This window comes from Equus caballus, chromosome 15, assembly GCF_041296265.1.
Source record: "Equus caballus isolate H_3958 breed thoroughbred chromosome 15, TB-T2T, whole genome shotgun sequence".
Classification (NCBI taxonomy): domain Eukaryota; kingdom Metazoa; phylum Chordata; class Mammalia; order Perissodactyla; family Equidae; genus Equus; species Equus caballus.
Genome location: NC_091698.1, coordinates 27,699,106 through 27,719,979, shown reverse-complemented (window position 1 = coordinate 27,719,979; position 20,874 = coordinate 27,699,106). Strand labels below are relative to the sequence as shown.

At 44.1% G+C, this 20,874-nt stretch overlaps 1 protein-coding gene and 1 long non-coding RNA gene across 2 annotated transcripts in view; one reads left to right on the top strand and one right to left on the bottom strand.

Moving 5' to 3' along the window:
• Positions 1-20,406, bottom strand: part of STARD7 (StAR related lipid transfer domain containing 7) — a 30,061-nt gene extending 9,655 nt beyond the window's left edge. Inside the window, exons 1-3 of the mRNA XM_005600263.4 lie at positions 13,653-20,406; positions 1,770-1,978; positions 1,376-1,425 (exon numbers count right to left, since the gene is read on the bottom strand). Coding sequence (XP_005600320.2) covers positions 1,376-1,425; positions 1,770-1,978; positions 13,653-13,957 — 564 coding nt within the window. The 5' untranslated portion in view covers positions 13,958-20,406. The remainder of the gene's footprint in view (positions 1-1,375; positions 1,426-1,769; positions 1,979-13,652) is intronic.
• LOC138917645 (uncharacterized) lies at positions 14,400-20,717 on the top strand. Its single transcript, XR_011425929.1, has 2 exons — positions 14,400-14,524; positions 20,397-20,717. It is a non-coding gene; the product is annotated as an uncharacterized lncRNA (long non-coding RNA).
• The last annotated feature ends 157 nt before the right edge of the window (positions 20,718-20,874 follow it).

Here is a 20,874-nt window from a genome sequence, read left to right as displayed (position 1 = left end):
GCAGCCTGGGGTTCACGAGTTCAGATCTGGGCATGGACCTACATGCCACTCACCAAAGTATGCTGTGGCAGCATCCCACATACAAAACAGAAGAGGACTGGCAATGATGTTAGCTCAGGGACAATCTTTCTCAAGCAACAAGAGGAAGACTGGCAACAGATGTTAGCTCAGGGCCAATTTCCCTCACCAAATAATTAAATAAAAATAACAGATCGTGTCAAAGTATGAAAGACATGGCTGTGTTTACTACAGATGAGTTTTTTTAAATCCCTTCTTATAGGCCAATACCATTACCTTGAAAGTGAATCTTAACAAGAAAAAGACAAACCAAACAAAAGTGTGAGAAAAAATATCATAACAGACACGTCTGGGGAAGATACAATAGATAGTGATATAAATGTCTAACGGTGAAACAATTCTAAAAAGTTTTTTTGGGGGGGGTTTCTTTCTTCTTTCTTTTTTTGCTGAGGAAGATTGCCCCTGAGCTAAGATTTGTTGCCAATCTTCCTCTTTTTCTATGGAAGCTGCCACTACAGCATGATCACCGACAGAAAAGTGGTGTAGGTCTACCCCTGGGAAGCGAACCCGGACCACTGAAGGGGAGCACACCGAACTTAACCACTAGGCCACCAGGGCTGGCCCTCTAAAAAGTTTTAAACAGACAAAAAGTCCAAAAGTATAAGTCCGGCAAAACAAATGAAAAATCCAGGAAGGAAAAAATTTTTTGACTAACTCTGGGTGATCCCACCTCCCCCTTTCACGCGTTTCCCCCAAAGGAGGAAGGCAGCCTTTGAACAGATACTCTTCATCTTTATTAAATAAACACCTTCACTATGGAAATGTTCCAGATTACTAAATCCTAACTGGCTCTGTACTGAAGGGGAAAACGCTATAAAGCATTTTAGGCCCAACAGATAAAAGTGGAATATAAACAGAAGATACAAGTCCCACATCAATGTTAAATTTACTGACTTCGATAACGGTACCATGGTTAGTTAAGAGAATATGTCTAGTTGTAGGAAATACACATTGAAGGATTTTGGAATAAAGGGCCATGTATGTAATTTACCCTCAAATTGTTTAGGGAAAAAAAATGATACAGTCTTATAAAACATACTAAAGCACTCAAATCCATTCCTCTATTTGATCTTCCCAACAGCCTGCGAGAGTGTAGAATCGGTTTCATCCCCACTGCACACAGAAATTCTAAGTCAAATATTTATCCAGACGCTATTTAACGTGAGATGAGAGGTACAGAGATAGATGGATGTACTGAAGTCAATGTCTTCTGAGTCAAAGAAATTATTCATGTGGACAGCGGTAAGTGGATTTCTAGGCTTAGAGACTCCAAATCTGGGAAGAAAAATTTACTCACCTGGACGTTGAAGAACTGCCGGGGTGTCACATCTGTGTAGGTGCCGAAAACTAGAATGACAAGAAAGAATAAGGGGTGTTTGCCACACTCTCATCATTCACCTTACTCCTGTCTCCTCATTTCAATTATTGAGTCCTGATAGATCTTAAAGGCAGATTCAGCAATTGGAAGTCATACTGGGGCAGCAAAGTAAGATAAAGACGACCTATAGCAGAGTACAGCAAAAAAGACACTGAGACTCGTCAACTGGGAGACGAAAAATAACAAACAGTAAACGGTGGCAAATTTTCTGAGAAACCACCAGAACAGACCAGATTAGAGAGTCTAAGGAACAGAAGCCCTGTGCAGCTAGGCAACCATAGACCACATAACCAGGGAGCCAAGCAGGGCTCACCTCTGTACTGGTAAAGGTGGGTGCCTGTGATAGGGCGCCGCCACAGCTTAAAGTGTTTCTTATCCATCACCATTTCCCAGGGTTGCTCTTTGCCCCCTGAATCTTCACTCCCTTCTGTTTGGGATTTTGGTTCTGGAGGGTGGCGTTCAACTCCAGAGCTCTGAAACATGTTTGACATTTCTTCCAACCGTTTCATCTCATCAATGGATCTGGAAAGGAGAAAAACAACAAGCATGGCACAGGTGGTCGGAGTCAGCCCTGTGAAAAGAAATGTCCACACAGACTTGCGTAAGAATGGTATTAAAACAATACAGAGTGTAGTGAACAAAAACATGAGTTCCCGAGTCTGAACCCAGTCCAACATTCATTAACTAGAGTACTAAATTACTTAATTGGTCCCTATTTCTTAATCTGTGAAATGGCAATAATAATAGTACCTACCTCAAAGCTTGATTGCAAAAATTAAATAAATTTCTATGTAAAGTGCTTAGTACCTGGCACATGTTTAGCCCTCAAACATTAACTATTCAGGTTTATGACTGTGAAATGTCATTTGGTATCTTTTTTTTTAAAGATTTGCACCTGAGCTAACAACTGTTGCCAATTTTCCCCCCCTACTTTTTCTCCCCAAGTCGCCTCCCGTATATAGTTGTATATTTTAGTTGAGTCCTTCTAGTTGTGGTACATGGGACGCCGCCTCACTGTGGCAACGAGTGGTGCCATGTCTGCGCCCAAGATCTGAACCAGCGAAACCCTGGGCCACGGAAGCACAGTGCCAACTCAACCACTCGGCCACGGGGCCGGCCCCTCATTTGATATCTTTTGTCCATCTTTTACTGGGTTGTTTGTCTTCCTACTACATTATAAAAGTATTCATATATTTCTCCTCTGCTTTTAAAGAGAGATAATTCGCATCCCATAAGAATCATCCTTTTACAGCATACAATTCAATGCTTTTTAGCACAGTCACAAGGTTGTGTAACCATCATCAATTCCAGAACATTTTCACCACCCCCAAAATAAACCTATACCCATCAGCAATCACTCTTCATAGCCCCTGACAACCACCAATCTACTTTCTGTCTCTATGGATCTGCCTATTCTGGACATTTCATATAAATGGAATTATACAATACATGGTCTCTTGTGTCCGGCTTTTTTCTTTTCTCTTTGAAGACTGGCGCTGAGCTAACATCTGTTGCCAATCTTCCTCTGTTTTATGTGGGATGCTGCCACAGCGTGGCTTGATGAGCAGCACCAGGTCTGTGCCCAGGATCTGAACCTGCAAACCCTGGGCCACCGAAGCAGGGCGCGCAAACCTAGCCACTATGCCACGGGACTGGCCCCACGTCTGGCTTTTTTTCACTTCGCATGTTTTCAAGGTTCATTCCTGCTTTATTACTTTTTTGGCTACGTAATATTCCACTGTATAAAGATATCACATTTTGCTTATCCATTCATCAGGTGATGGACATTTAGGTTGCTTCTACTTTTTGGCTACTATGAATAAGACTGCTATGAACATCTGAGTGCAAGCTTTTGTGTAGACATGTGTTTTCAGTTCTCTTGGGCAGATTCCTCGGAGTGCATTTGCTAGGTCACGGCAACTCTGTTTAACTTTTTGAGGAAGGGCCAAATTATTTTCCAAAGCAGCTGCACCATTTTGTATTCATACCAACAATGCATGACGGTTCCAACTGCTTCACATCCCTGCCAACACTTGTTACTGTCCATCTTGATTCTAGCAATCCTAGTGGGTGGGAAGTGATATCTCACCGTGGTCTTCGATTTGTATTTCCCTAATGACTAGGGATGATAAGCATATTTTCATGTGCTTATTGGCCATTTGTGTACCTTTTTTGGAGAACTATCTATTGAAATCTTTGCCTATTTTTAAGTTGGGTTGTCTCTTTATTGTAGAATTCTAACATTCTTTATATATTCTGGAGACTAGTCCCTTATCAAACATATAATTTATAACGATCTTCTCACATTCTGCGGGTTGTCTTTCCAGTTTTTTGATAGTGATCTTTGATGAACTAAAATTTTTAATTTTCATGAAATCCAATTAATCTGCTTTTTCTTTGTGTATGTTTTGGGTGTTATATCTAAGAAATCACTGCCTAATCCAAGGTCATAAGGACTCATGCCTATATTTTCTTCTAAGAGTTTCAGTTTTAGCTTGCATTTAAGTCTTTGATCCATTTTGAGTTAATTTTTATGTAGGGTGTGAGATAGGGAGTCTAAATTCATTCTTATGCGTGTACATCTCCAGTGATCCCAGCATCATCTGTTTAAGACTATTCTCTCCCATTGAATTCTCTTGGCAGCTTTGGTGAAATCAACTGACCACAAATAGAATTTATTTCTAAACTCTCAATTTTATTCCAACAATTTATATATCTATCTTTGTGCCAATACATTATCATCTTAATTACTGTAGCTTTGCAGTTAAGTTTTGAAATCAGGAAGGGTGAGTCCTCCAACTTTCTCCTTCTTTTCCAAGATTGTTTTGACTATTCTCGGTCTCTTTCATTTCCATATAAGTATCAGGATTAGCTTGTCGATCTCCACAAAACAGCAAGCTATGATTCTGATAGGGATTGTATATTGCCATCTTAACAATATTAAGTCTTTTAATCCACGAACACAGTAAATCTTCCCATTTATGTCTTTTAAAACTTCTTTCAATAATCTTTTGTAGTTTTCAGTGTGTCCTGCACTGTGTTTGTTAAATTTACTCCTTAGTATTTTGTTCTTTTTGATGCTATGTAAATAGAATTGGTTTCTTAATTTTATTTTCAGACTGCTCATTGCTAGTATATAGAAATATGCTTTTTGTATCTTGATCTTATATCCTGCAACCTTGCTGAACTCATTTATTAGCTCTACTAGGTTCCTGTGGATTCCTTAGAATTTTCTACATACAAGATCGTGGCAGGGGCCAGCCTGGAGGCACAGCGGTTAAGTTCCCATGTTCCGCCTTTCAGCCACCCGGGGTTTGCTAGTTCGGATCCTTGGTGCGGACATGGCACCGCGTGGCAAAAGCCATGCTGTGGTAGGCATCCCATATATAAAGTAGAGGAAGATGGGCATGGATGTTAGCTCAGGGCCAGTCTTCCTCAGCAAAAAGAGGAGGACTGGCAGTAGTTGCCTCAGGGCTAATCTTCCTCAAAAAAAAAAAAAAAAAGGAAAAAAGAAAAAGATCATGGCAGCTGCAAATAGAAACAGTTTTACTTCTTCTTTTCCAATCCGGATGCCTTTCATTTCTTTGTCTTGCCTAATTTCCCTGGCAAGAACATGCAGCACACTGTTGATTAGACATGGGAGCAGACATCTTTGTCCTTTTCCTGATCTTAGGGGAAATGCTTTCAGTCTTTCGCCATTAACTATGCTATTAGCTGTGTTTTCCGTAGGTGCCCTTTATCAGGCTGAAGAAGTTTCCTTCTATTCCTAGTCTGTTGAATGTGTTTTTATCATGAAAGAAGGCTGGATTTTGTCAAATGCTTTTTCTGCATCTACTGAGATGATCAGGTGGTTTCTGACCTTTACTCTATTAATGTGGTGTGTTAAATTGATTTTATATGATGAACTAACCTTGTCAGTAATTTGTTTAGGACTGCATAAAGCTTTAAAACATTCAAAACAATACCATATATCATACTATGTGTCATTATATACCATTTAGGGATGTACACATATGTGTAAAGACAGAGATGGGAATGAAACACAACCAGCTGGATAAACTTGGGGAGAGGAGATTTTAATTGGAAAAGGGTAGAGAGGAGGTTTAAATTGTATTTATAATATTTTACTCCTTAAATATAACTGTATTTGTAACATTCATGTTATTCTTTAAAACTTTTTATAAACATTTTATAATACTTTTTTAAAAAATGGCTTGTATTTTCCCCTTCACCTTCAAACAGCAGATCAGAAAGGTTGCTAGCTGTCTATGTCATATACAAGTCTCCTGTGAGCCAAGACTGAAGAAGACACCAACTACAGATACACTCTGAAACGCCCTTTCACTCCTCTTCAACCTTCAAAACCACACGAGGTTCAAGGTTAACTTCTAGGCAGAGTTAACCACGTACATTGACTTTTATTCCTCTACAGAAACACATCACACTATATTATAATTAATCTATCTTTGTGTCTGCCTCCCTTACAGAACTATGAATTCTCTAATGGCCCAGAATCAGTCTTTTTCATGTTTCTATTTCCAGCTCCTAGCAAGTGCCTGGTCAACATTAGACGCTCAACACATGTTTACTGAATAAGCCAAGTAAATCAATAAATACAGAAGTAGGCCTCAGCAATTCAAATTCTTATTAAAAGATTATACTAATACATTGCTTAATTAAAAGCCAAAAATTCAGTGTTATACTGGTAATGCAAGATTAAAAGTTTAGAGCAATCCAAAGTGGTGGTAAGTGTAGAGATCTGTGTTCTCATCTGGCTCTGCCAGCTAGCTGTGCGATCTTATGCAAGTCATTTTACCTGTACAGCCCTCCCTGTTTCCACGTGTAAAGTGAGGACATTATTTCTTGCAGGCTTCTATTAGCTTTAAAATTCCAATTTTCTGAATTTTAAACTTTGGACTTAAACAAAAATACTTATATAGGGAGACACTTGCTATTTTGACTGCTTGAAATCTTTTCTTATTTGGGGAGAATCCCAAAATAGGTGGGATGCAGTAAGCCCTAGTAGTTAGAGCACAGCTCCTAATTTAAGAGAGGTTAATTAGAGACTTCTGGTAGCAGTTCTGAATCTTGAGAAAATAATGCAAGGCACAGGATCTTTTAGAAATTATTCTCTGTGATCTTGGGAGAGCGTAGAGTCCAGCAGGGCAACTGATCCAGGGGAAACAAAACCAGCAACACTGCCCAAAGAAGATTACTCCCGTAGCAAGTCTTGGCTGTTCTCTTGGCCAACCTGTACTCTGGCCTTCTCGTCAATGCTTTGTGACCTAACATCTTTCTAATTAATTCCTTTCTGGCTTAAGTTAACCAATATCAGTTTCTTTATTTGTAACCAAGAACCCTAGCCAGTAGAATTTATAGTGCTGTTCTGATGAAAAATGTTTAACCATTTTTTGAAAGTTTTAATTTGAATTAGAAGTGAGAAAACAGGATTGCCTGCTACCACTGCCAACAGTATAGAAACAGGGAAGGAACTTCAGAGTAAGCAAGAAGATCTCACAGGAGAAAGCAAAAGCAAAACCAGCCAAACCAATCCTGAGAAAAAGGAACAAAGCTGGAGGCATCACACTCCCTGAATTCAAAATACACTACAGAGCTACAGTAATCAGGACAGCATGGTACTGGCAGAAAAAACAGACACACAGATCAATGGAACAGGACTGAGAGCCCAGAAATAAGACCACACACCTACGGACAAAGCTAATCTTCAACAAAGGAGCCAAGAACATACAATAGAAAAAGGAAAGTCTCTTCAATAAATGGTGTTGGGAAAACTGGATGGCCACATGCAAAAGAATGAAAGTTGACCATTATCTTACACCTTACACAAAAATTAACTCAAAGTGGCTTAAAGACTTGAAGGTAAGACCTGAAACCATGAAACTCCTAGAAGAAATTATAGGCAGTACACTCTCTGACATCGGTCTTAGCAGCATCTTTTCAATTACCATGCCTATTCAGGCAAGGGAAACAAAAGAAAAAATAAACAAATGGGAAATCAGACTAAAAAGCTTCTGCAAGGCAAAGGAAGCCATGAACAAAATAAAAAGACAACCCACCAACTGGGAGAAAATATTGGCAAATCATATATCCGACAAGGGGTTAATCTCCAAAATATATGAAGAACTTGTACACACACAACAACAAAAAAACAAACAACCCCATCACAAAATGGGCAGAGGATATGAACATTTTTCCTTAGACAATATACAGATGGCCAACAGGCACATGAAAAAGATGTTCAAGATCACTAATTATTAGGGAAATGCAAATCAAAACTACAATGAGATGCCACCTCACACCCATCAGAATGGTTATAATTAACAAGAAGAGAAATAACAAGTGTTAGAGACGACGTGGAGAAAAAGGAACCCTCATACACTCCTGGTGGGAATGCAAACTGGTGCAGCCATTATGGAAAACAGTATGAAGAATTCTCAAAAAATTAAAAACAGAAATACCATGTGATCCAGCTATCCCACTACTGGGTATTTATCCAAAGAACATGAAAATCAACAATTCAAAAAGATTTGTGCATCCCTGTGTTCAATATGCAGCATTATTCACAATAGCCAAGATGTGGAAGCAACCCAAATATCCATTAACGGATGAATGGATAAAGAAGATGTGGTATATATAATACACAACGGAACACTAGTCAGCCATAAAAAAGGTGAAATCATGCCATTTGCAACAACATGGCTGGATCTTGAGGGTATTATGCTAAGCAAAATAAGTCAGACAGAGAAAGACAAATACCATATGATTTCACTCATATGTGGAAGATAAACACAGAGAAAAGGAGAACAGATCACTGGTTACCAGAGGGGAAGGGAGTGGGGCAGGGCAAAAGGGGTAAACGGGCACATATATATGGTGACAGATAAAAACTAGACTTTCCGTGCTGAACACAATGCGGTTTACACAGAAACTGAAATATAATAATGCACACCCAAAATTTACACAATGTTATAAGCCACTATGACCTCAATAAAATAATTTTTTTAAAAAAGAAGTAAAACCAAAACCACAGCTAGACTTGCTCAGAGAACAATTCAGGCATCATGTGGCACCAATTATGGCACTTTTCAGCGCTAGGAAACATCATTCAATAAAAATTAAGCACCACTCCTGAATGTCATTCTTATCACATAATGAAGAGGGGCAAGAATGTCTTATTGAGGGGCTGGCCCCGTGGCCAAGTGGTTAAGTTCGCGAGCTCTGCTGCAGGCGGCCCAGTGTTTTGTTGGTTCAAATCCAGGCGCGGACATGGCACTGCTCATCAAACCACGCTGAGGCAGCGTCCCACATGCCACAACTAGAAGGACCCACAACGAAGAATATACAACTATGTACCGGGGGGGGGGGGGGGGGGGGGCGCTTTGGGGAGAAAAAGGAAAAAAATAAAATCTTAAAAAAAAAAAAAAAAAAAGAATGTCTTATTGAAAGCACATCACAGCCAGCCCTGTGGCCAAGTGGTTAAGTTCACCCATTCTGCTTCAGCAGCCCAGGGTTTCTCTGGTTTGGATCCTGGGCACAGATCTAGCACCACGCATGAAGCCATGCTGAGGTGGCATCCCACATAGCAGAGTCAGAAAGATCACTGGTGGGCTTTGGGAAGAAGAAGAAAAAAAAAAGAGATTGGCAACAGATGTTAGCTCAGGTGCCAATCTTCACCAAAAAAAAAAGGACATCAGAGGCTCATAAAATTACCTAGTAATAATGTTTTAAGAAAATTAAACTATATGACTACAGGTAATATTTTTAATGGCCTTCTGAAACCCAAGAGCTTCTGATTCACTGCTTAATCAGTCTCTCCTATATAATTAAAAGTCACTAGGTGGCCTTGTTAAAATTATGAAACAAAGTCCCTAGAAGGGGATAGAAATGTCTTGTGAAGTTACAACATTCATTCTTTGAATAGCACCATATGAATGCTGGAGCAAGACTGCATCATGATAATGCAGGTTCAAGAATCTCTGAAGGGTCTCAACCTCTAAAGCTGACATGGAGACATAATCAGCACACAGGTACACAGAGTCACTATCATATGTGTGGAGGAAGGAAAAACCTATCACCATGGATCTCTCTACACTGCTGTGCCAAATCTTGTCTGGACGGGATGGGTGTCTAAACCTTATCATCTTGTTATCTAAGTCTTAAACAAGTAATAAGAGCAGAGGAAAGGACAAAGGAGATTATTCCCAAAATAGTAACAGAAGCAGATTAGTAAGAGGATCAAGGAAAGACAGTCAATGCTTCCCTTTCTCCAAAACTAAACTTATTTCAATATTTGAGAAAGGCTAGACTGAGAGCTACAGCTACTGAAGCCACAAAACCATGAAAACAGAGTAAGAAGTATAATCACGTTTGGCTCCTCCATGGGTCCTCCCCTCCGCGTAGAGCTTGATATAAGGCTCCAAAACGATTCAAATGAAGCCATCCTTGTACTTAGTAATTTCAGTAAACAATTGCCTCATTTCACACAATCCCCTGTCAAATTCCAAATTACTGTCAAACTTAGAGACGCTGAAGTACAACAGCTATGGGACACACCTAGAAATAAAAGACATCAACCGGCTCACTGCAATTCTGGGCCAACTGGTTAATGGTAAAATAATGAAGACAATCTCAAAAACTTCAAGTCAGCTTTCACGTAGTTCTCAGGCTCTAAGAAGGGCATATCAGTAAAACACCCTCAAGTGACAGTGGGGAAGAAAAAAGTTCCTTTAGGCCAAAAGGATTTCTTGTTGAGCATTTATCTAGTTGGTAGCATACTGAAAAGGTGAAAGTATTCTGAATGCCCCGAAAGACAGAAATGGGAAAATGGCCAATTTTCTTTATGAAACTTTACTGGCACTTTATTTACTCAAACTTCCAGAGCAATGAACTATGACTTTATAAAAAAGAGGGGAGGTTAATGGAACATTTCCCCCTAGCATTTCATATTTCTTAACTTCCTTCCTCTTTTTGCTCCTATAATTTTTTTTAATGTTCCAGGGCAATCAAAAACAACTACTGTATTTTTCCATAAGATTTGCCCTCGGCTCAAGAATGCCAGCTAGCACCAAGAATAGTGATTGAAAGTCCTTTTGTTTGACTGTTTAATTGAAGACAATTGGGTAAGAATACTAGACCAAGCATTAAAAGACCCGATTTCTACACCTGGTCCCATCAGTGAGTCAAAGTCACTTTGTACAAGTTACTTCTTTTCTCAAATTTTCTTGCTATTGCTAGATTAATGAGATCCTACTTGTCAAGCACAAGAGAATATAAAGCAAGGTTATTCTTTTTCATTCTGACTAGACCCCCAAATAATATAAGAAAAAATGCATGCCACTTCAAAGTACACATTCAAAGAGATATCCTGCACACCCCATCACTGTTTAACCAAGACAGCAGTATCAGAAGTAGTTTGTACCAGGACAAGTTGGTACAGAAACACCACAGAAGAGTCAAAGGCTGTAATTTAGGGGCCATGGGACAATCATGCTCTTCTTCCACTAGTAAGAAATGCACTTGTCCCGAGGCACACTCAACTGTGCTCCATTATGGAAGCCACTTGAAATCTTCTCACTAGAACAAACAAAATCTAAGACATCTTCAGCAGCACCTCCTTTAAAGCAAATACGTAAACACCCAGCAAAAACAGTTAACCTGTACTCAGAATATTTTATTCAATAAAATATAAACGTAACAAGCCATCAGAACAAAGACCTATGGAACCACTGTACAATCAAGATAGTTGAATAGCATATTATTTGCCTCCCTATCAAGATAACAAATATATTTTTAAAAATCCTCAAAATGGACAACTTCATCAAATTTTAAGCACATGACTGATTTCAAGCATGAACTGGACAATGAAGTGTTAAATGAGGGCCTTCACTGTAACAACCCTGGAGAGGGTCAAAAAAGGCCTTCATCTGGCCTACTACTTCAGCTGGCCTTCATCTAAGCTTCTGAAATTCCCAGAAGCTTCTCTGGCAGATTAAGCCCGAGCAACACCTCTCCAGGAGTTGGATTAGAACCAAGAGTGTTTCAACTGCCCCCAGGGCTCAAAGACAGCCCAGAGAGAGGGAAATAGAATGGATACTGGGTCAGTTCATCAAGGGGTCTGATCTCTTTCCGCCACAGTGGGTAGTGACTACTGACTCCAATATTTACCACATTCATTTCCTATCTTGTTTTCCCCTCTAACTCCTGCAAGTGGGAGACCTATTAAACAGAGGCTCCAGGCCATAGTGTCCACAGCAATACATGAAGTAAGCCAAAGAATGTCATCCACCACCTAGGCCTCAACACTATTCAACTCCCACCCCCAAAACATCTTCCCTCTCTTTTGCACCCAGGAGCCCTTTTCTGGTCTTTCTCCTCTTCCCCAAACAGATCCAACTGGGAATTTTCCCTTCAAAGTTCATCAATGTGGAACCTAGGTATTTCATCGTTAAAAACAGAATGAGGGGCCAGCCCCGTGCCAGAGTGGTTAAGTTCAGGCGCTTTGCTTCGGTGGACCAGGGTTTCACCAGTTCGGATCCTGGGCGCAGACATGGCACTGCTCATCAGGCCACGTTCAGGTGGCGTCCCACATGCCACAACTAAAAGGACCCACAACTAAAATATACAACTCTCTACTGGGGGATTTGGGGAGAAAAAAAAGAAACACACAGAAGGAAAATTCAAATAGTTATTTCTCAACTTACAAGTTTCCCTCCCATAAATTCTTTTATTTCTCACACCTGAGACTGCTTCATTAGAACAAAATGAATAGCAAAAGAACACTAACAGAAACTAGACAAACTACCTATCATGTTTTGACATCTTAACTTTTTTGTGAGTAAGGTTGTTTGTGAATATGATGTTAAATTGCATTTATAAAGTATTAGAGTATTAGCAGTTCTTAAAATACACCTGCATTTCCCCCCAATCCAAAGTATGGCACAAACAGCTGCCTGGCATCTGGGTGCTACATCTCCAAACAAGTCACAGGGTTAATTTTTTTTTTTTTTTTAAGATTTTATTATTTCCTTTTTCTCCCCAAAGCCCCCCGGTACATAGTTGTATATTCTTCGTTGTGGATTCTTCTAGTTGTGGCATGTGGGACGCTGCCTCAGCGTGGTCTGATGAGCAGTGCCATGTCCGCGCCCAGGATTCGAACCAATGAAACACTGGGCTGCCTGCAGCGGAGCGCGCGAACTTAACCACTCGGCCACGGGGCCAGCCCCCAACAAGTCACAGTGTTAATTTTATTGAAGCATTTCTAATTTTCACCTAACTAAAATTAAGGAACAAGAAATATCTAGAATAAATAGATTTGTGTGGCATTTATGAGGGAGAGGGGACTGTCCCAGGTTCCTGAAATCAGTTTCAGAGTTTAGGGGACAGAGTTTGTGTGGAGAGAGAGCAGAGTTTAAGAATATCTATTAAAAAGAAAATACAGAGACAATATAAACAGTAAAGCATTGTTTCTCCAGATTACATATCAGGGCTGATTCAGAACCACAGATAAACAAATTCCATCAATGGTACTGCACTTTTCACACAAAAGGTTTTGATGATAACAAGAGTGATTTCAGAGCTTACTGAAACAGCACCCCCAAAGTTCTAGTTAAAGTAGCAAAACAGTGACCTAATTCTTATAGGTTAAACTGTCTGGGCTACTGGTTTGAAGGACGAGAGGAAAATCCCTTCCAGCCTAATTCTGCCACAAGAGTCACAATGACAAAGAGAGCTTTCCTGGTATTTGTTACGAAGTCCCATTTGGAATGAAGTAATTTTGCAAATTGCATAACTATACCTGTAAGTCAAGTTAAAACCCGTTTTGAATTTGACCTTTCTGGATGTATTAAAGATTACCTGCATAATGGCCTACATGCCTTCAACATCGTATGTGTTTTTCACAATGTAATTTCTGTAGTGTCATGCTCCCCATTCAAAGTCGCCCTGCTAGACTAACCTACACTTCCAGTTATTTCTAACCCGACAAACGAAATTAACAGAGACAATAAACAACGTGGTTTGCTGAAACAGGATCAAGCTGGTGCATCGCCAAGTCAAGTAGCCCCGGGGAAACGGGAGACATCGGCTGCACAGGCAGGCCCCTGGGTCCGATGTCCCAACCTCCCCACCCGATCGGCCCCCACCCCGGGGCACAGGAACGGCCTCGCCCCGGGCCCACCTCTGCAACTCCTCCTCCTGGATCCTCTCCTCGTCCCACACGAAGACGCCGGCGAGCGCCGCCATCAAGGCAGAAGCATGGCCCGGGCGGCCGCGCAGCCGGCGCCAGAGGCGGCCGAGGAGGACGCGGCGGGAGCTCTCCGAGTACAGGCGGCCGTAGAGCTGCGCGATCTGCTGCGCGCGCCGCACGCGCAGGCCCGTCACGAAGCGGCACTGATTGGCCAGCAGGGCGAGCAGGCCCCCGCCCCGCGCCCCTGCGCCCGCCAGCCAGGCTGCCAGGGCGGCCGGCGGCCTCCGCGGGAACATGCCGCCCGCGCCCCGCCCAGGCCCCTGCCCCCCTGCGCCCGGAGGCGAGCGAGGCCTCCCTCACGCGGCGAAAAGAACGAGCCCGGGAGGGCGCAGGCGGCCCTAACAGGTCCCCCTAATTGGCCGGCCCCGAACTTGTCTCACTGTCCAGCAGGCCCTTCATCTCTCTGCAGCAACCGCCGAGGAGGAGTCCCCTTTGCGGAGAATGTGGGTCATGCCACCAGCCGCGGACGCTGCAAGACGCGCTCCTGGGCTCCGGCCGCGGGCGGGCGCGTGGGCGGCCGGTCGGCACCGTCGGCCGCCTGCCCCCTCGGCGTCCTCACGCCGGCGCCAGGGGCCGCGGTGCACAGCGCGCGGGAAACGACGAGGCGGCCCGCTCCGTTCCGGCAGCCGGCGAGGTCCCAAGCGTTCGGCGTCCGCCACATGCACAGCCCGCCTGCAACCTACTCCTGTTTCGGCCTTCCGGGCCCTCATTGGGCACGGCCCGGGCTCCTCGATGCTGATTGGCGCCGCCAAGTGCTTGTCACCGCCCCCTCGCGCCGCGCGCCGGGGCCCTTCGCTAGCAAGGTAGGTGGAGCGGCGGCGAGAGCCAGTCAAGGGCGCCTCGGAAAGTGACCATAGGACCCCGCCGCCTCCGCCGCCGCCATCTTCAGGCCCCCCCCCGACCCCGCCCCCCAAAGGGGCGCGGCCAGGTGCGTGTTAAGAATCCAGCGCAGTGCTCACTTGTCCTGAGAGGCGGGGACCGTCGCCTCCTGCAGTAATTTGAGTCTAGGGTGCGATGGGGTCTCGGCTTTGCGCCTGCGGGGCCCTGAGGGCGTCCAGGTGGGGCGGGGCGGGACAGGTAGCCCCCGGGGTAAAGAGAGACCACGTAGGCCTGGCGGCTGCTGCCATCAAAGCTTCCTCGGCCTCCCAGGCTGGCTCTCCCGGGTGCGCCCTGGAATATCCGGGCGCCAAGACGGTCCCCGAGACTCGGAATCTGAGCAACTCGTCTTCTCTCTGCGAACCCCGCGACGCGAGAGTGGACCCGTGTGACATCCTTCAGCCCGGGACACTTTCTAGAGAGCTACGTGAGCAGGTGGCCCTCGGTAAAAGGGCAGCAGAGTGGAGTTCCTTGGGGCAGATATCGTAGTTCGAGCAGTAGCTGTCCCTCTCCCTTTGACCACAAGGTGACAGCGTGAGAAGGTAAACAGGTTTGCACCGCCCACGAACAGCCTGGCTAAATGATCTCAAATAGCATTAAATTACTACTCTGTGCCCAGCCTCGTTAAAACGAAACTGCTGGAGGTCCGACGGGAAAACTTTACACTAAATGGTTTCCCTTTTTTACGCTTATGTTAAGTACCTTACTGAAAAACAAAAAAATATTGTGGAAGGCCGTCTTGATGAAAGGGGCCGTGCTCATTCCAAGGCAGTGCATTTAGATTCTTACTGTAGATTCCATTCTTACTGTAGCTATTTGAGCAATTTTCGATGTTCTTAATAAAAGATGTTTCTCCAAAAAGAGAGAAAATTATGCTTTACTGGGAGCTGAAATTTAGATCTATGTAAGCCAGACTGTCTGATTTTACTTTGGGGATTGTTTCTGATGTTTATTTTCCTTCAAAAGCAGGTAAGGAAAAATAGGTATATAACAGAAGATAGTATTTGACACGTTGTTGAGCAGGCTTTTCTCAGTGATGGTAGGATGGCCAGGGAGGGGTGGGGGGAGAGGTTGAAATTTCCTACTGTTCTGCTTTCCTTGATTAAAAGGAGCTTAGCACTTCTGCTTGGTTTTTTGGTTTTGTTTTGTGTAACAAAATGAGTTCTCAGAAACTCCAGCAGAGCCCCTCTAATCAGGCCATTTTTCCCCATCACTACTTCCTCTTTCCCCTCAGTACATAAACATAAGTCCATCTTCAAAAAAGCTATGGGAAAAAAAAAGAGGCTTTAACTCTTCGTATTTCCAGGTACTACCCCTTTCTCCTTCCTTTCACAATGATTCTGTTTTTAAAAGGATGGCATAAATATGCTTGCTGTCTCCATTTCTTTACCCACCTATCAATTCTTCCTCTTTAGAATTTTAAAAATCAACTTCTTCTCCACCATTCTCTCTACCACTTTTTTGCTCAGTACTCTCTAGTCTAACTTCCTTTCCAATCCATTATTAAGAAACTTTTTTCACTTGTGTATCCCCAGAACAATGTTGAAAAACTTTATTCCCTTTGTATATTTGTAAGTTGCTCCAAAATTCTTCATTATGAGTTTGTCTTATGTAAGTTTGGTTCTGGCTATCACACCCACCAAAATTTAAAGCTGAGTAGGCCCAGCAATAATCCATAGTAAGACAGAAATGGTACATCCAGAATGGGACATGAGCAGGGCCAGGGGCACAAGTAAGCTAGAGAAGTAGGTGGTCTAGACATCCGTGTCACCTACCATTTGTGCACCAATGCCTCTCCCTCAGCTCATACCTATGGCTGCATAGGAGGGGGGTCCCTTTATGACCAGCTGACAAAGGCAGGAAAAAAAGCAAAGTTTGATTCACAGATAGATCAGAATGGTTTGCGGGTACAAGCTGAAGATGAAATGTGGCTGCACTATAGCCCCACCCTGGGGTGATCTTGAAAGACAGTGGCCAGGGAAATTCTCCCAAGGGATAAATCCTCTCACTGGTACACCTGGCCATTCACTTTGTGTGGACAGAAATGTAGCCACGGTTAGAATATATATAGACTCATGGCACTAGCACTTGGCTAGCTGGTTGATCAAGGGCCTGGGAGGAGAAAGATCAGGGACAAGGAGATCTGGGATAGAGGCATGTGGATGGATTATGTGAGTGGGCAAGCAGTATGCAGATGCCCACCAGAGAGCATCTACCATGAAAGGGGCACTGAAGAACCAGGTAGAGAGAATGACTCGCCAAGTGATGTCAGCCAGATGCTATCAGCCACCTCAGTACTGGCACAATGGCCACGCGAATGGAGTAGCCATGGTTGCAGGAATGGGAGCAATACAGGGACCCAAGAACATGGGCTCCCATTCACAAAGGCTGCTGTAGCTACTGCCATGCTGAATGTCCAACCTGCCAGCAATGATTTCAGTGTTGAGCCCCCAAAATGGCAGTATTCTCCAAGGAGAGCAACAAGCCACTTGATGAAAAGCTAACTACATTGGATACCTTCCATCCTGGAAATGGTGGTAATTAATTTTGACTGGAATTACTACATTCTGGGTATAGTTTACCTTTTCTGCCTGCAGAGCCTCAGCCAGCACCATCTTCAGTGTTTATTGAGTGTCTGACCCATTGACATAGGATCTCACACAATGTCCCATCAGACCAAAGGACCCATTTCACAGCAAAGGAGACATGACAGTGGCACATGATCATGGGATCCACTGGCTTTATCACGTTTTGTACCATCCAGAAGATGCCAGCATGAAAAGAATGGCCTGTGAAGGCAGAGCTGAGATGTAGCACAGAGATGCTGCCAACTAAGGATGGGACACCATCTTCCAGGACTCAATAGACACTCTTATCAACAATCAGGATGGTGCTATGTACCAAAAGGAAGAAGGGATAGGTCCAGGAACCAAGGAGTTGAAGTAGGAGTGGCTCCACTTACCGTTAATCCCAGTGATGCCATTGGGGTATCTCTGTCCCCACAACTCTGAGCTTTGAGGGTTTTAAGGTCCTGATTCCCAAAGAGGAAATATTTCCATCAGGGGATATAGCAAAGTCCCACTGAACTTTAATTTACAGTTTCCACTAGGTACTTTGAGCTCCTTGTACCCAGGGACCAGCAGGCAAGAAGCAGGAGTCACCATCCTGGCAGCCAGAATTGACCCTGATCATCAGGAGGAGGCAGGGCTGCAGTTATACAATGGGAACAAAAAGGAAGATGTTTGGTACCCAGGCGATGCAGCTGGGTGCCTGTTACACTCTTGCTCAATTTTGATGGTAAATAGATAGGAACATGGCCTAAAAAGGGCATGGTGACCAGGGGCTCAACAGAGGTGCTTCCTGAGGGTGTTAAGAATCTAAAATGCACAGTAGAGGAGAGAGATGATGAGTATCATTTGGGGCCTCAAGACCAGATGCAGGAGTAGGGACTGTGGTTTGTCCCATTAACTATCAGTTTCCCCCAGGAAAAGTAGAGCTGCTCCCAGAACTTATACAAAGAAGTGGATCTGAGTAGCATTAGGAGTAGCAGGACCTGCCACCCAGGTCCACCTTCATGACTGAAGGGCTTGGCCTCTACCTGCTGGCTAACAGCCCTCAGTTATCAGCCCTCTTCAGGAATTGCCCCCCAGGGAAGAGAGCTTCCTTACCCAAGGTCACATTCTCCTCTCTGAGAACAGCATGCATCCAGTGATTGGCTGAAGCTGCGGTATAAAGGCCTGGTTCCCTCACCCCGACTCAAGACAACTTGAAAGGCCATCCCTGCTTCAGAACTCTCTGTGGGGTCAGCTGAGGCCTTTGTTGAGACTACTTTGCACCACACCTTCTCCCTCTGACCAAGGCTGCTTCCTTCCCTTCCTCCGTAAGTGTTGAACCTGAAAGCACCCTGAGTACCACATGCTAATCATCTCAAAGTCTGCTGCCCAGGGAACCCAACCTGTAGCAGACTCTGTCATTGAGCTCAGTAGAATATGCCTGTCCAGAGCTGGTACTGGGAGTGAGGACATGAGCTCTCTCTCTCTGCCTGGAAAGTGTTAGGGGCACTGCACACTCCCCTCTCCAGCCATCCTTCTCTGGTGTCCCTTAGCAGATGCACTTGCCCTCTGTCCTCCCCTTCCTCTTGGCCTGCAGGTTCCAGGTCCTAGACTGGACATCAGCTCTCCCAGTTTGGGGATCTGACAGGGTTAGGAAGCACCGATTTGTTGGCTTAGCAGTGGCATGTGTAGAAATTATTTCTCAGGCATTACACCTGTGGATAGGTATTCCCCAGAGGGTTACATGGCTCTACTCTAAGTTAATCAGGGTTAGCTTTGATGCCTATGCTTTGGTCCTTTTTCCCCAAGTACTTGGAAAGTAAGTTGTCTGAGTCTGATGCAACCCACGGTCTCCAACTGTCAGGCCAAAAGGCAGCAGTAATTGCCTTCTCTTCCCTTCTAAGTGGTATGTAACCCAAAGCTCTATTTATCTATTATTCAGAATGGAAAGTGTTTACAATATTCATCCACTTACTCATCAGTACGTGAAGTCTCCTCATAGCAGTCAATTGCCCACTAATTCATAACCTAAAAACAAGTCATGAAAGCATCTGTTGTGTCATCAAGGATGGAGCTATACATGGAACTTTCAGGCCAAAGGCACCTCTTCTCAGAATCAGATCAAAATCTGTGGTGAAAATCATATTCAGGCAGACTCCACCAACACCCCGCTTCCAGAGAGCAAGGCTTTCCTGCCTCATGTAGGCAAGAATTGCCCCTGTTTTTCCAACTGGGCAGTAGAGCACCTGGAGCCCAGGGAGTGAAGTAGTGCACATGACTCCTACTGCTTCCTTCCTTCCCTGTGGTAAGTGCTTTTCTGGCTCAGCTTAGGTTACTATCATATCTTCAGCCTGGCCCAGTTCAGAATGGGAAGAAGCCCAACAGCAGGAGCTGCTGCATCTGGAAATGGACCCGCTCAATGCAGTGTAGCAGATGCAGAGGAACCAACCCAGCTGCAGCAGGGAGAGGGTCTTAGGGTACAGAGATGCACAACCACGTATGAGCAAGTTGAGACCCAAGTACCAGGGTCTAGAGGTACTACAACCCAGGCCGGGAGGCAAGCAGGACAGCCATTAGAGCCATGAGACAAGGGTAGGGCCACAGTGGGGGTGACAAGAAGCTGCATCTAAGAGTGTTAGCCTGAGGCCTCTTCAATCCCTCCTACTTAGGACCTAGGTAGACCCATCTTAAATGCCACCTTCCATAAACCTTTGGAAACCTTACCTGTTTCCTTCCATTTACAAGGAGCTCCACTAGGGGTAACACTCCTATCCTCTCTCTACCCCTTTATTTACTTTGCCTCCTGGAAAGTAAAAGATGACTACTCTGGTGGGGTAGGAGGACTGGTCATGCATGGAAGTGTCAGCTGCCTGCAGGTACAGAATCCTACTGCTCTTGCTGAGGTGGGTTCTACCCCATAGGGATCAAGGGTCAGGGGAGGCTTTCTCTGGTCTAGTGCTGTCTTGACTAGGTGGGTTAGTCAGCCTCATTATAGGATTGTATTAGCAGTCTACTTAGCAACAGACCTAAAACTACGTCCTCCAACCCAGCCTCTCTATCAATAGTAAAGGAGACACTTCGGCCTCTGGCTGCTACTCCTTTATTTCTCAGGGCCTCAGAGACCCTACAAGAGCTTTCCTCACCCCTTCAATCTTACCCTTCTTTGAATTCCCATTGTGGCTTTTGGTATATCCTTAGTAGGATGGTTCATAATTTGGGTAACTACCTTATTTCCTTCCCTTACTAGTTGCAAAGATCTAAGAGAAGACACTCTGGAGGTCAGCTGAATAGACAAAGATGAATGAAGAAACTAACTTGAGGAGACAGACATGGAAACAAACAATGACTACGCCATGTGATGAGCTTGCTAATGGGGGTTGCAGGCAAGGCTCTGTTAGTAGCACCAGTGAGGGGAGCCCACCTCTGCAGGGGAGGGGAAAGCTTAGCATGTGTGACAGCTTCACCAGCCCAGTGTCCTCTCCATTTCTGGGAGACATTTGTATTTCAGCTGCTTAGCATCCATACCTCCCTGTTTTAATAAAAATACTTTGCTTTCCTTTTCATGGAACCCTCCTTTGTCTCATCCATGTGATTCGATTGCCAGCATCAGGGGGAAACAAGGGACCCTAGACCAAGCCAATCAGGGCATTGAATCCTTATGGCTGCAGGGACTCATTCAGGAACAAGGTCAATCCCAAGTTGGTCAAATCAGAGTGAACCCTGGA